Source organism: Rhinatrema bivittatum, chromosome 16 (assembly GCF_901001135.1).
Source record: "Rhinatrema bivittatum chromosome 16, aRhiBiv1.1, whole genome shotgun sequence".
Taxonomy (NCBI): domain Eukaryota; kingdom Metazoa; phylum Chordata; class Amphibia; order Gymnophiona; family Rhinatrematidae; genus Rhinatrema; species Rhinatrema bivittatum.
In genome coordinates, this window is record NC_042630.1 from 18,869,242 (window position 1) to 18,884,069 (window position 14,828).

The following is a 14,828-nucleotide window of genomic DNA, read 5'->3' on the forward strand; positions in this document are numbered from 1 at the left end:
CCCTGAGGCACTCCACTGTTTACCCTTTTCCACTGAAAAAATTGACCATTTAATCCTACTCTCTGTTTCCTGTCTTTTAACCAGTTTGTAATCCACGAAAGGACATCGCCTCCTATTCCATGACTTTTTTAGTTTTCTTAGAAACCTCTCATGAGGGACTTTGTCAAACACCTTTTGAAAATTCAAATACACTGTATCTACTGGTTCACCTTTATCGATATGTTTATTAACCCCTTCAAAAAAATGAAGCAGATTTGTGAGGCAACCATGAGTAAATCATACTGACTGTGTTCCATTAAACCACGTCTTTCTATTGCTCTGTGATTTTGATCTTTAGAATAGTTTCCACTATTTTTTCTGGCACTGAAGTCAGGCTCATGGTCTATAGTTTCCCGGATCGCCCCTGGAACCCTTTTTAAAAATTGAGGTTACATTGGCCACCCTCCAGTCTTCAGGTACAAAGGATGATTTTAATGATAGATTACAAATTTTAACTAACAGATCTGAAATTTCATTTTTTAGTTCCTTCAGAACCCTGGGGTGCATACCATCCGGTCCAGGTGATTTACTACCCTTTAGTTTGTCAGTCTGGCCTACTACATCTTCCAGGTTCACAGTGATTTGGTTCAGTTCATCTGACTCATCACCCTTGAAAACCATCTCTGGAACTGGTATCTCCCCAACATCTTCATTAGTAAACACAGAAGCAAAGAATTCATTTAGACTTTCTGTAATGGTCTTAACTTTCCTAAGAGCCCCTTTAACCCCTTGGTCATATAACGATCCAATCGACTCCTTCACAGGTTTCTTGCTTCGGATATATTAAAAAAAAGTTTTTATTAGGAATTTTTGCCTCTACGGCCAACTTCATTTCAAATTCTCTCTTTGCTTGTCTTATTAATGTTTTACCCTTAACTTGACAATGCTTATGCTTTTTCCTATTTTCTTCAGATGGATCCATCTTCCAATTTTTGAAGGATGTTTTTTTGGCTAAAATAGCCTCTTTCACCTCATCTTTTAACCATGCCGGTCATTGTTTTGCCTTCTTCCACCTTTCTTATTTTCTGGCCTGAGCTTCTAAGATGGTATTTTTTTTAAACAATGTCCATGCCTGTTGTACACTTTTAACCTTTGCAGCTGCACCTTTCAGTTTTTTCTATTTTCCTCATTTTATCAAAGTTTCCCTTTTGAAATTTTAGTGTTAGAGCTGTGGATTTGCTTATTGTCCCCCTTCCAGTCATTAGTTTAAATTTGATCGTGTTATGATCACTATTGCCAAGTGGCCCCACCACCATTACCTCTCTCACCAAATCCTGCATTCCACTAAGAATTAAATCTAAAATAGCTCCCTCTCTCATTGGTTCCTGAACCAGTTGCTCCATGATCAGTCATTTATTTCATCCAGGAACTTTGTCTCTAGCATGTCCTGATGTTACATTTACGCAGTCATTATTGGGGTAATTGAAATCTCCCATTGTTACTGCACTGCCAAATTGGTTAGCTTCTCTGATTTCTCTTAGCATTTCACTATCTGACCATTTTGTCCAGGTGGACGGTAGTATACTCCTATCATTATACTCTTACCCAAGACACATGGAATTTCTACCCATATAGATTCTACTGAACATGTAGTCTCGTGTATGATCTTTATCCTGTTGGACTCTATACCCTCCCGGACATAAAGTGCCATACCCCCACCAAGTTAATCCTCCTTGTCATTGCGATATAATTTGTACCCTGATATAGCACTGTCCCATTGGTTATCCTCCTTCCATCAGGTCTCTGTGATGCCAATTATGTCAATCTCATCATTTGCTGCTATACACTCTAACTCTCCCATCTTACTTCTTAGACTTCTGGCATTGGCATACAGACATTTCAAAGAGGTACTTCCCCTTTACCAGAGTCTAGTAAAGGGGAAGTACCTCTATTTTATTCTTACTAAAAATTGAAAACATTTCACAAACATTTAAAAGAAATTATTGAATATGGACCAATGTTTAAAGGAGACCCCGAGTGGTGAAAATACCGAGTACAAACCATATTCAGCATCCGCGGGGTAGTGTGAGGGTCCAAATTTCAAATATTTAAGTGGGTTTTTTTTTTGAAAATCACTTTTTTCATCTCTGAACCTTAATTCATTAAAATTTGTTTGCAATGATTTTTGAGGCATATTGTTGACAAGAGGTCAGTTTTTGATTATTGATGGACTATTCCTCCAGGAACTTGTCCAAACCCCTTTTAAACCCTGCTATGCTCATCACCTTGACCATGTTCTCTAGCAACAGATTCCGCAGCTTAATAGTCACCCTCTCTTACTTCAGTCATGGCCCGCTTTTAACATTGCCTTCATTCCTTCATTGTTTCTCTACATGGGGAATTCTAAAAGGGTTTCTGAGGGACAGGCACTGCCAACAGCTGTGGGTTGGACCTGGGGAGGGTGTGATGGCCAGAGGGGAAGAGGAAGTGGGGGGAAAAGTATGTGTGTGTGTGTGTGTGTGTGTGGGGGGGGGGGAATTTTGGGGATGTGTATTTGGGGTGCAGAGCAGAATTTGCGCTCTGCTCAGGTCTGAAGTGACTCTGCTTTGAAGTGACAGTTGATTGTTCACCTCTGTTGAGCAAAGTCAACACGAAGAGCCAGTTGCCAACAAGCCCCAGGTCATCAGGGACAGCCCTGCTGGCTGGACCCGTTCCCCTTCCCCTTTCAATGGCATGTAAGGGAAGTAACAGCTACCGGTCCCAGAGATGCACATGGAAAACCAGGACTGTATTGGCCAGTCCCTGGTGATCTGGAGTTTGTTGGCAGCAGGCCCAGTTCCGTTCCGCTATCCATCACTCGCCATGTCACTTTGGGCAAATTGCATGACTGTTGTATGCATGTGAAATTATTAAATACGGTGCCAGGCACACAGGTGGTTAATATGTAAATAATAAATGATTAGCATAAAACCAGCTCACAGTCTGGCACCAACAGGAATCTTTATGGAGGAAACCCAGGATTAGAAGAGTAGGGGGAGCTGCCAGGCAAGACTGAGGTACAATGAGGAGGAGGTACTGAAGGGCAGGAATGAGGTGCATTGGCAGAGCTGTCTGTGTGTATGGGGAGGGGGGTCTTGGTACTGCAATAGCAGGGAGTTCTGTGTGGCAGGACTGAGGTTCATTAGCAGAGCTGCTGGGGGTTGAGGGGTCTCAGTTGTAGACTAGCACCTGGAGGGGTGGGGTGCTCCTGGGCAGGTGCATTAGCTTCCAAAGGCTATCCTAGCAGCTCCTAGTTAGATTTAAACTATAATTCAGAGACCAGCTTTTTAAAAGCATGAGAAACTGAAACTCCCCCTTGGCAGCATGTGTCCTGTTTCTGTCTGTCTCTCTCTCTCTCTCTCTCCTCCCTCCTCTTGCTTTCTTTCGTTGGCTTCTCCCCTCTCTAACTCTCTCTCTCTGCCTCTGCCTGGCTTTCTCTCTGTCTTCCGGGTTGACCACACTTGGATGCTGGCTCCAGCCCCGTCTGGAAAGCATTATTTATAACTTTTGATCTGGAGGATTTGCACCCTCCTCTAAGCATTCCTGAAGAGAACAATGATCAAATAAATATTAAGAGAATTCATTACTCATCAGTCACATGACCTCCGAAGAGATAAAAAAAGAGAGAACATCTGCCCCACGTTCTTCTGATCTTGCTTGTTACTGGGGTTAAATATTAATGAGGGGGAGGGGTGCCAGGCCTGTCTGAAGAGGTGAGGCTTTGGATGGCCCCAGGGGTGGGGGCTGGGGGGGGGGGGGGGAGAGATCCTTTCTGGTCTGATACGATTACATTCTCCTTTCCCTGATTCTTGCTCTGAAATCGAATCTCGCCTTGCCCTGTGCTTTCATCTGGGCTCCCCATGCACTACCCCCACCCATGAAAAGAATGATTTGCCTCCCCCCCCCCCCCCCGATAGATTCATTTCCTTACTTTCTCGGTCCCTCTCTGCCTCCCTCCAAGGCCGAGGGATCTCTGAGCTCTTCAGTATAATGCAATGCTTTCCCTTCTTCTTTGCTGTAGATATTTTTTGTGCCCCCCTCCCCCCCCCACACACACCTTAGCCTGGCATCCTGAGAGAGAATCATCAGCGTGGGATGCTGCTCTATCCACCCCCTCTCCCTCCTTCCTTCCTCCACCCCCTCCTCTCCTCTCCTTCCCTTCCTTACTCACTCACTGTCACATCCCTCCCCCCTTACCCAAAGCCTTTTGTAAGTCTGTGCATGTGTGTGTGTGTGTGTGTGTGTGTGTCTCTCTCTCTCTCAAGCTCTCTTTCTGTTCCTCGGTGCCTGCATACAGCACTCAGACCCTGCTTTGGAGTGAGAACCCTCCTCTCTTTGCTTTCCTCTGCTCTCCATCCCTCTCTCTCCTCCCATCTCACTTCTTCTATCTCACACTCACAGTCTGTCTCCATCCTTTCCCCCTACTCCTCCTCCTCCTCCTCCCTCACCAGCTCTCTCCCCTTCCCCCTCCCTTTCAAAAAATATAGCAAGCGATAAAAAAAAAATAAAAATCCCACATTTCTGCTCTTATTTTGGGGTAGATGAAAAAAGGGGTGAAAAAAAGAGCAAGCAGGATTGAGAAGGTAGGGAAGGGGCAAGGCCAACAGAGGAGGACTCCTGTAGAGCTTTTCGGATGTACCACAGAGCCGTGAGACAGTCACTTGTTCCAGACGCCAGACAATGGACTGTCTCTGCATAGTGACCACCAAGGTAAGGAGGCTGCGCTCTCTCCGTTTCTCTCTTGTGGGTGTAGAGGTGGGGGGCTCGCCATCCCCCGGTTTCTCGGAGCCCCCCTCCCCTCCGGATCGGCCCCTGCATGCGCTGTCCCAGGTGCTGAGCTCCGGCTGCTCCACCTAAGCTGCTGTCCAAGGTGCTGAAGACTGGGGCCCAGATACCATTCCCCCCCCCCCCCCCCCCCCCAACGCCCCGTCCAATGTGTTGAACGGAGACGTCTCGGCCCTGGGAGCCGCTGGCCCTGACACTGGAGCCAGCTTCCCCCCCCCCCCCACTCCCACGGGCCCCCTTCTCTCCGGGATACCGAAATGCTTCCTTGTCACCCATTCTGGGGACTGAAGGTTGCAGGCTCCTTGGCCTGTCCACTCGCTGTAAAATCCAGAGCCCTTCTCTCAACAACTTGCTTCCCCCAGGAGTGAAATAAAAGCCTCCGGGCCTCGGCTGCACCCTTTCTCCCTCGCCTTCCCAGGGAGCTCGTCTTTCCATCGTGATCTCAGATCAGCAAGAGGTCTCCTGCTTCCTTTCCTTTGGGAATTTCATACGATTTCGTGATCTTGGTTTGAGCTCGAGACCCTTGTAAAAAAAATGTTGGGGGAGGGGGTGGGGGTGGGAGAGATGGAAACCAGGGGGCTACCTCTCTATCGGAGACACACGCTAAATGCATTTTCCTGTTTCATGCTTTTTGTTTTGGTTTGGAAGGGGGAAAGGGGGAGAAGGAGGGGGGGGGGGGGGGGGGTCATGTCTCCAGAGAGAACAACTGGTAGAGAGATAGCCACGAGCAGGAATCGCCACAGTGTCTTTTGTTACCGCTCATTAACGTTGACTAGGCAGTGAGAAATGAAAGCGGGGTGTGCTCATTTCTGGAAGATTTATAGATTTAATTGCCTTTATATAAAAAAAAAAAAAAAAAGATTATTGTTTGAAATCCTTTATCTTAATTGGAATGGGTTAAGCCCAGTAGGGTAGGTAAGGGAGAGACGGAGGCGGGTGGGGACTGACTCTGCCTGGCGCCTCTCTCAGGTGTGCTGGTAACAGGTGTGGGGACGGAAGTCTTGGCCCTCTTTGGTTTTCTAATCTGGCACTGAATGCCCCGCTAGGGGTCCAGAGCGAAGGAGCAGTACAAAGGGAGAGAGAGATCATGTGAAATAGAAAGGTTTCAGGCTTCTCAACAATGCAGAGTCCCCTGTCTAACCCTGCTCAATGGCATGTGACGCACCACCATCCTCCCCCTCTATGCTATTTGTGTTGGGAAGAAGGGGGTGTTGGGGGGTGGGGGGGGGGGGGGGGGAGAGGGGGAGGAGGTGACCTGGAAAGGGGAAATGAACGCACAGTATTTTCAATTTATTTATAATGCTCTCGCCAAACCCTCAAATTAGAATCATAATGGAATGATATTGTTGCTTTAGGTATAATTTTTTTTTTTTTTGCCATTGGATAAATGGGTGGCCTGCTGTGTGAAGAAAAAAAAAAAAGTTTTCTAGCTACTTTGGGAAAAAAAAAAACATGTTAAAGGTGAGGAGGAGGGGTTACAGTGAATTTGAAGTCTTAACAGTAGGAGGGTGTGGAGGTGGCTCTCCCTGTGTCTCCAAGGCATTAGTGGGTAGCTCCTGCCTGACTACACTGAATCTTAATTATCCAATGTGCCAGTGACTCAGAGAGAGAGAGAGGCCACGTTGTGGAATCTATAGATAGTGTATTATTTCCAACAAAATGTCCTGAAAATCAAATCTGAATAGGAAACCCCTGCCTTGCGTCTTCCTGATTCCCTTTTAGAATATATGTTTAATTTGCACATTTCTCTGAATGGACAAGGTTGGTCATGGCAGAGGAGTAAGTTGGGGGGGGGGGGGGTGGGAAGGTAATGGTGATCCAGCCTTTGAGCACATGATCCATTTAAGGTTGGGCCAAAGGATCCAATCTAGCAGCCTCTCTCCCCAGCTCCCACAAGGAAGTTCATTCACCTGTTGACCCAGTGGCTCATACTTTGGAGTCGTCCCTCCACTGGAGGCAGGGAGAGTACTGAAAATGTCAGGAGCCCTCGTACATTATTCAAGCAGTGACACATTGTTGATGGATCACCATACAACTTGAGCCCTGTGGTGTCATGAGGCCTGTGGCTTTGAGCTACTCAAGCACTGCAACTAACGCTTGAGTGACTTATTCTGAACGTAGTGTGATTTTATTTATTTTTTAAAGTTATTTTGCAGTGTGTTTAGATTCAGCCTATGTGGCTGTGGTGGTATATGCAAACTGGGATGCTAGAACCTGCAGTAGCCAATCACAGTGCAGACATTCTGCCTACCATTTTATAGTTGAGCTTATTTTGGTAGAGGCAAGCCCACTTCAAGGGCATCATCCACCCAAGAAGTAATGATAGCACACCGTGACTAGAAATCAAAACCCAACCTTGTCTGACTTACTCTTGTTATGATCTCAGGCAAGTGGCCTTACTCTCCTGTGCCTTGATCCAACCAGCCATCATTAGGTAGCAATGAACGATAATGGCATTGCTGTGCTCTGCTGCGTCGAAGACTTTGGGTCCAGTTCCAGGGTCCAAGTTTCACTCCTTGGGCCGCTCGGGGCTGGTGATGCACTGGAGGCAATGTTTACAGCCACTTGGGAGGGTGGAGGAGTGTTGGCCATCCAACAGTTACTAGTCTGATGCATAGGTGCAAGCTGTAGCCCCTGGCCAAGGGACATTACAGCAACAGCTAGGCAAAGTTTGGGTGTGTGTGTGTGTGTGTGTGAGGGGGTGGTTTATAAAAAGAGCTTAGGGGATAATTGTGAATGAACAAGGATGGCATTATAACCAGGTGGAGGAGAAGTCCATTACCTGCTATTAATTGAGTTGACTTAGAAAATAGCCACTGCTATTACTGGCAACAGTAACATGGGATAGACTTAGTGTTTGGGTACTTGCCAGGTTCTTATGGCCTGGATTGGCCACTGTTGGAAACAGGATGCTGGGCTTGATGGACCCTTGGTCTGACCCAGTATGGCATGTTCTTAAGTATATTGAGTGGGAAACCCAAAGTAACAGGAGGAAACTGTTGGACAAAAAAAAAGACTTAAAGAAGCATTTCAGGAAAATTATATTAATTTCTCCAAAGCAAAGAGAGACTTTTTTTTAATATTCTGCTGAAAAGTGGAATATAAATCTAAATACAATAATAAATAAATAAGAACATAACCCAAACTAAAGTTTCCTGAATGGAAAATACCTGAAAAATAACATTATGTAACAGTGTAAGTGAGCTATTTGTGTACATAGCATTGTACATGGCGACAGTATATTTAAGAAGCTGCAGAGTGAGTTTGGGTGTAGGGGAGGTTTTAAGTGCTTGATCCTCACACAAAGTCTCTCAGTGAGTGCTGGATCTCTTCTGCTTCTATCCCAAGATGGGAGGCTAGTAGGGTTGCCAACTGGCTCCAGATTTTCAGGACAGGCTGATCCAGTCCTGGTTTTACCCCATTTCATGCTGGGCTTTATTCTGATTTCCTTATTGCATTCCTTAAGAAAAGCAAGACTATAAGTACCTGCATGCAGGTGAGTAAAAGTAGGACGGGATCAACTTGTCTTGAAAATCTGGAGCCAACTGGCAACCCCAGTGTCCAGCCCTCTGACCTCTTTCAGTTCAAGGCAAAACAAAAATAAAAAATCATGCACCCTTGGCCAGTACTTGATGATACAGGCCTGATCTTGGATGTTAGATCTAAAGAGGCAGGAGTACTCCCCTCCTCTCTGGCCCCTCTCATGTCCTGTCTCATGCAGTGAAATACATCCTCTATCAATAAATGTTTTCCTGTTAAAAATAATCTTGGCTGAAATTCCCTTTAAAGCAGCTCTCCTTCCACCTTTCCTGGTGCAGCTATGACTGCAGCAGTCTCCCCTGTGACATCATATTGGGACTGAACACAATTGGACCAGCCCGGCCACTGGGGACCAATCGGATGAGATGGGCGTGTTCGTGACGCCACTGATGACATCACAGTGACCATTTCCATGGGGTGATGGCTATTGTTTCTGCTGTTGGTCCCGTACATAATGATAGGGCTTCATTTGCATTTTCTATATTAGTCTGACATGTAGACATGGCCGCCGCCATTGACACGTGGCCCACGGAAATGAAAGGGGAGCTGCTTTTAGGGTGAGGGCTCCAGGGAAAATAGGACAAGCAGTATCATATGGCCTGAAATTATTTTTTTCATATTTTTTTGGCTAAAATGGATACAATTTGGTGAAGAAAGCTTTGAGTTATGAGGACATTTGGAGCACAAGCTCTGTCATTTGCTGGTTGTATCTGACCTCGGGGGTGAGTCACATTTTCACTCTCTGCATCAGTTCAAATGCAGGCTCTGTCACTAACTGTATAGCTCCGTGTGGTCTGAGGTCTCCTATTTAAGCAGAGTGACTTTCTCTGACAGCTCTGGCTGTCGGTATCTGCATGTGTAGGCAGTTACCAAGGTGACTGATTTTACCCAAAAGGCACGGGCAAACTTTGCATGTTATTCAGCTTGAGAGACTGCAGAATTCTGAGAATTAGAAAGAGATTGCAGAATACTGACAGTAGTAGTCAGAGGAAGAGAGGCTCTGTGTCCCTGTGCCCATTCCCTGGGCCATCCAGTCCTAGAAGTGACAAGCTGTGTGTCCCTGTGCCTATCCACAGCCCTCTAGTCCTAGAGGCAACAGGCTGTTTCCCTGTGCCCATCTCCTAAGCTGTCTAGGCCCAGAGATGACAGTCTGTGTGTCGCTGTGCCCATCACCTATGCTGTCTAGGCCTAGAGATGACAGTCTGTGTGTTGCTGTGTCCATCCCCTATGCTGTCTAGGCCCAGAGATGACAGTCTGTGTGTCGCTGTGTCCATCCCATGTGCTGTCTAGGCCTAGAGATGACAGTCTGTGTGTCGCTGTGCCCATCCCCTATGCTGTCTAGGTCTAGAGATGACAGTCTGTGTGTCGCTGTGCCCATCCCCTAAGCTGTCTAGGCCTAGAGATGACAGTCTGTGTGTCGCTGTGTCCATCCCCTGTGCTGTCTAGGCCCAGAGATGACAGTCTGTGTGTCGCTGTGTCCATCCCCTGTGCTGTCTAGGCCTAGAGATGACAGTCTGTGTGTCGCTGTGTCCATCCCCTGTGCTGTCTAGGCCTAGAGATGACAGTCTGTGTGTCGCTGTGTCCATCCCCTGTGCTGTCTAGGCCTAGAGATGACAGTCTGTGTGTCGCTGTGTCCATCCCCTGTGCTGTCTAGGCCCAGAGATGACAGTCTGTGTGTCGCTGTGTCCATCCCCTGTGCTGTCTAGGCCCAGAGATGACAGTCTGTGTGTTGCTGTGTCCATCCCCTGTGCTGTCTAGGCCCAGAGATGACAGACTGTGTGTCGCTGTGTCCATCCCCTGTGCTGTCTAGGCCCAGAGATGACAGTCTGTGTGTCGCTGTGTCCATCCCCTGTGCTGTCTAGGCCCAGAGATGACAGTCTGTGTGTCGCTGTGTCCATCCCCTGTGCTGTCTAGGCCTAGAGATGACAGTCTGTGTGTTGCTGTGCCCATCCCCTAAGCTATCTAACCCCTTCCTCCATTTACTTCTCCGCTGCTGACAATTGATGGTTGGGCTATAGGGGGTGGGTTGGAAAGGAAGGCAGATGTGGATTGGAGATGCAAGTTGCATGGACATGATCAGAAGCAGAAAGGCTTGACTAAATTCTTTTGGGGTTTATTTAAGAACTGGCTGCCTGCTAGATCCATCTCTGCCAGAAAAAGAAATGTGAATGGGGTAAATATCAATATGTGATCAGGCTTTGCACAAAGAAATCTTTTCTTCGGCCCTCTTTCATCTTTTAGATTGCCCAGGCTGGGAGCTCCCACTGGAGTCTGCTTACACACACCCACATCATGCACCCTCCCTGCTTTGTAGTCCCGAGGGAATGACTACATGGCCTTATGAGCAATGCTGGCAGGAAGAGCCATCAGGGACCTGAGACAGGAAGAAAGCCCGTGGAGATCAGATGATCATCATTCCATGCACCCTAGAGTTGGTGACTGCACTCATGGAATGATCCTAGAAAGAATAAGTGCAAAGGGAGAGAGCCCACAGAGAAGTTGTATCCAGGGAGGAACCATGGAGAGACTGAGGAAATGAGGAAACTACAATGATACTTACACAGGAAGAATTTCCAAGCTCACCTTGATATGTTGCCTATAAAGATGACGCCCTATGAACTCCAGAAGGAGGGCATTAGCTGTAAAGTTGAGAGCCTGGGATCATCCCCACCGTACCCTGACTTACAAACGAGGTGCATTCCTATCAAGGTAGAAGCAAAACAAAGCCAATTGGAGGCACTGCCCTTGACCCCCCCCCCCCCCACCCCACCCCACCCTATGGAGTCCAGATCACAGAGCGTCTACAAGCAGAGAGAAATCACGGAGAGACTGAATGTAAGGAGAGACTATGGCACAACTGTATGCACAGAGAAGAGTGTGTACAGGCAGTGACCATAGACAGACCAAGAGGGAAAATGTGTACTGGCAGTGACCATAGACAGACCAAGAGGGAGAGTGTGTACAGGCAATAAACATGGACAGACCAAGGGGAGAATGTATACAGGTAGTGTCCATAGACAGAGCAAGGGGGAGAGTGTGTACTGGCAGTGATCATGGACAGACCAAGGAGAGAGTGTGTACAGGCAGTGACCATGGACAGACCAAGGCGGAGAGTGTGTACAGGCAGTGACCATAGACAGACCAAGAGGGAGAGTGTGTACAGGCAATAAACATGGACAGACCAAGGGGAGAATGTATACAGGTAGTGTCCATAGACAGAGCAAGGGGGAGAGTGTGTACTGGCAGTGATCATGGACAGACCAAGGCGGAGAGTGTGTACAGGCAGTGACCATGGACAGACCAAGGGGAGAGTGTGTACAGGCAGTGACCATGGACAGACCAAGGCGGAGAGTGTGTACTGGCAGTGACCATGGACAGACCAAGGTGGAGAGTGTGTACAGGCAGTGACCATGGACAGACCAAGGCGGAGAGTGTGTACTGGCAGTGACCATGGATAGACCAAGGGGAGAGTGTGTACAGGCAGTGACCATGGACAGACCAAGGGGAGAGTGTGTACTGGCAGTGACCATGGACAGACCAAGGCGGAGAGTGTGTACTGGCAGTGACCATGGACAGACCAAGGGGAGAGTGTGTACAGGCAGTGACCATGGAAAGACCAAGGCGGAGAGTGTGTACTGGCAGTGACCATGGACAGACCAAGGTGGAGAGTGTGTTCAGGCAGTGACCATGGACAGACCAAGGCGGAGAGTGTGTACTGGCAGTGACCATGGATAGACCAAGGGGAGAGTGTGTTCAGGCAGTGACCATGGACAGACCAAGGGGAGAGTGTGTACAGGCAGTGACCATGGACAGACCAAGGGGAGAGTGTGTACTGGCAGTGACCATGGAAGCACAGAGGGACAGCGATAGAATACAGCAGCAACTAAGAATCACTGTCTAGTCAGTCTAATATCATTCCCGCTGTAGTACCTCAGACCCCCACTTGATCCCTGACTTTCCCCTCACACCTTCACAAGTAAGGATCTTCTGTGCTCATCCCAGGCTTTCTTCAGTTTTTGGACTCAAGAATTTAAAAACTGCCGTGCTGGATCAGACCCAATGGCCCACGGAGCCCAACAGTGGCCAGTCCGGGTCATTAGGGAATTCATGGCAGGTCTTAATGGGGAGATCCCTCCCCTTTGGCTCATTCCTAGGAATAATTAACTCTATAGGAATAAGAAGTGGCAATCTTGTCTGCCTGGCTAATAATTGTTAAAGGATCTATCATCCAGAAACTTATCCAAGCCATTTTTAAACCCAGCTGTGCTGCTGACTTTAACTTCCTCCTCTAGCGACACAGCCCACAGCTTAAATGTGCTTCATTGATTGAAAAAAAAATATTCAGTTAGTTTTTAATCTGCTCTCAGTTTCATGAAGTGTCCCCCTGTCCTATTACTATTGCAAAGGGTAAATAACCGCGTCCTAGTTCCCTGTTTGCACCCCACTCATATCCCTTCTGAGTTATCTCCAAGCCGAAGAGCCCTAGCCTGCCTTTCCCATATCTCTTGCCGTTCTCTGCACCTTTTCTACTTCTGCTCTATCTTTTCGGAGCCAGAGCTGGCCAGAACGTCTTCTCACAGTGGTCAAGGTGTGGCCCTTTTAACGGCCTCCGCACACTTTGGCAAGGTTTTCAACATATTATCCCCGAAAGGGCTCCTATCCTGGATGAACCTAGCATCACGTACCTATGGTCGGGATATTTTTTTTTCCCCTATGGGCATCACATTGCACTTGTCCACCTAACAGCGGGTATTTAGGATTAGCAGGCAATAATTCTTCTCAGTCAATACAATAATAAATTCAGTTGAGTTTCATCTGTCGTTTTTAGATGCCTGGCTCCCCAGCCTGTCACAGTCTGTCTGCGTTTTAAATACTTTGACTAACGTTGATCACCTCTTACTCACTGTTCCCTTTCCCCGATCACTAAGGAACAAGTTAAACCACTGGTCCCAGTACAGCTTTATTTATGTATTTATAAGCTTTTGTAGACCGTCATTCGGTAACTTCCATCATAATAATGGTTTACAACAATAGCGTAACATTTCTAGTACATTTCAGTTCCTAAAAACACGTATCACCATATTATCAAGACTTATAAATATTAAATATTCCTAAAACATAGTTAAAATGTTAACAGCATATAAACACACTAAAAGCATTTAAATCAATGATAACATAGAAATGACAGGTAAAAAACATTCTAACTAAAAATGTATAAAATGGCAGGGAATTAGTAATACTGGGGGTGGGGGGGGGGTCTGAGAAATCGTTGTTAAGGTGATAAAAAATAAGCTAACAGGTACAACAATGTTACTAAAATTCATAAAATGACAGTGAATTAGTAATAGGTGAGTCTGAAAACTTATTGTAGAGGGACCTGGGGCAGTCCATTAGGGGAACTGAACATTTGGTTTCACTCACTGTTTCCTGTCTTTTAATCACAATAGGACATTGTCTCCTATCCCATGAGGTTCTAATTTCCTGAGCAGTCTCTCATAAGGGACTTTATCAGACGCCTCCTGAAAATCCAGATACACTATATTGACCAACTTATCTCTATCCATCTACTTATTTCCACCTTCAAAGAATTCTAATAGATTGGTAAGGCAACTTCCAGTGCTGCTTCTTTCTCATTAAGCTATGTTTATCCGTATGACCAGTAATTTTGTTCTTAACAATTGTAGCTTCCACCGTTGTACTCAGCACCGATGTCAGGCTCTGTGTTGCATACTTACCTGGATCACCCCAGAGCCCTTTGAAAAAAAGAATTGGAGTTGCATTGGCTATTCTCCAGTTCTCAGGTACGGTGGCAGATTTGAATGATAGGTTACAAATTACCAATTGCAGGTCTGCAATTTCCTATTTGAGTTTCTTTAGAACTCTGGGGTGGATACCATCAGGTTATGGTGATTTGCTACTAGGTTTGTCAGTGTGCTCTAGCAGCTTTTCCAAATTGTTATTGATAGGTTCAGTTATCCTGAATCACCACCTACAAAGATTGGTTCAGGCTTGGGTATCTCCTCATTGTCCTTTGCAATGAAAACCAAAGCAAAGATTTCATTTGGTTTTTCTGTTATGGCCTTATTCTCCTTCAGCACCCCTCTTGTGCCTTGATCATCTAATTTAACTAATTAATTTCTTTCTATATTTCATCTAATTCATTTACATATCACCAAGTGGATTACAATAAGATTTTAAACACTAAACAATGAGGAATAAAATAGAGAGAGAAGCAAATAAGAAAATGAAGACAAACTAAAATGCATATTAAGAATGACAAAAAGCAACTTGTAAAACAAACTAATCTAAAAAAAACTGCCAGAAAATTCCCTTCATTCCTTCTAATATTTAAGTCTGTCCAAACCGAGAGGCCCAAAATGAAATTAGACCTTTAATAAAAATAACAGGCGAAAAGCCATGATTTTACTTTCTCTCTGACAGCTGGATAATTTAACTCAGTTTTGATCTTTAATGGAGTCTTGTTC

General features: G+C 46.1%; 1 protein-coding gene across 2 annotated transcripts in view; it reads left to right on the forward strand.

Annotated features, from left to right (window-relative positions):
- Window positions 1–4,605: 4,605 nt before the first annotated feature.
- DLG4 (discs large MAGUK scaffold protein 4) overlaps window positions 4,606–14,828 on the forward strand; it is a 150,239-nt gene continuing 140,016 nt past the window's right edge. For both annotated transcript variants that reach the window (XM_029581061.1, XM_029581063.1), the window contains exon 1: window positions 4,606–4,728. In XM_029581061.1, the coding sequence (XP_029436921.1) occupies window positions 4,699–4,728 (30 nt within the window). In that variant the 5' untranslated portion in view covers window positions 4,606–4,698. The remainder of the gene's footprint in view (window positions 4,729–14,828) is intronic.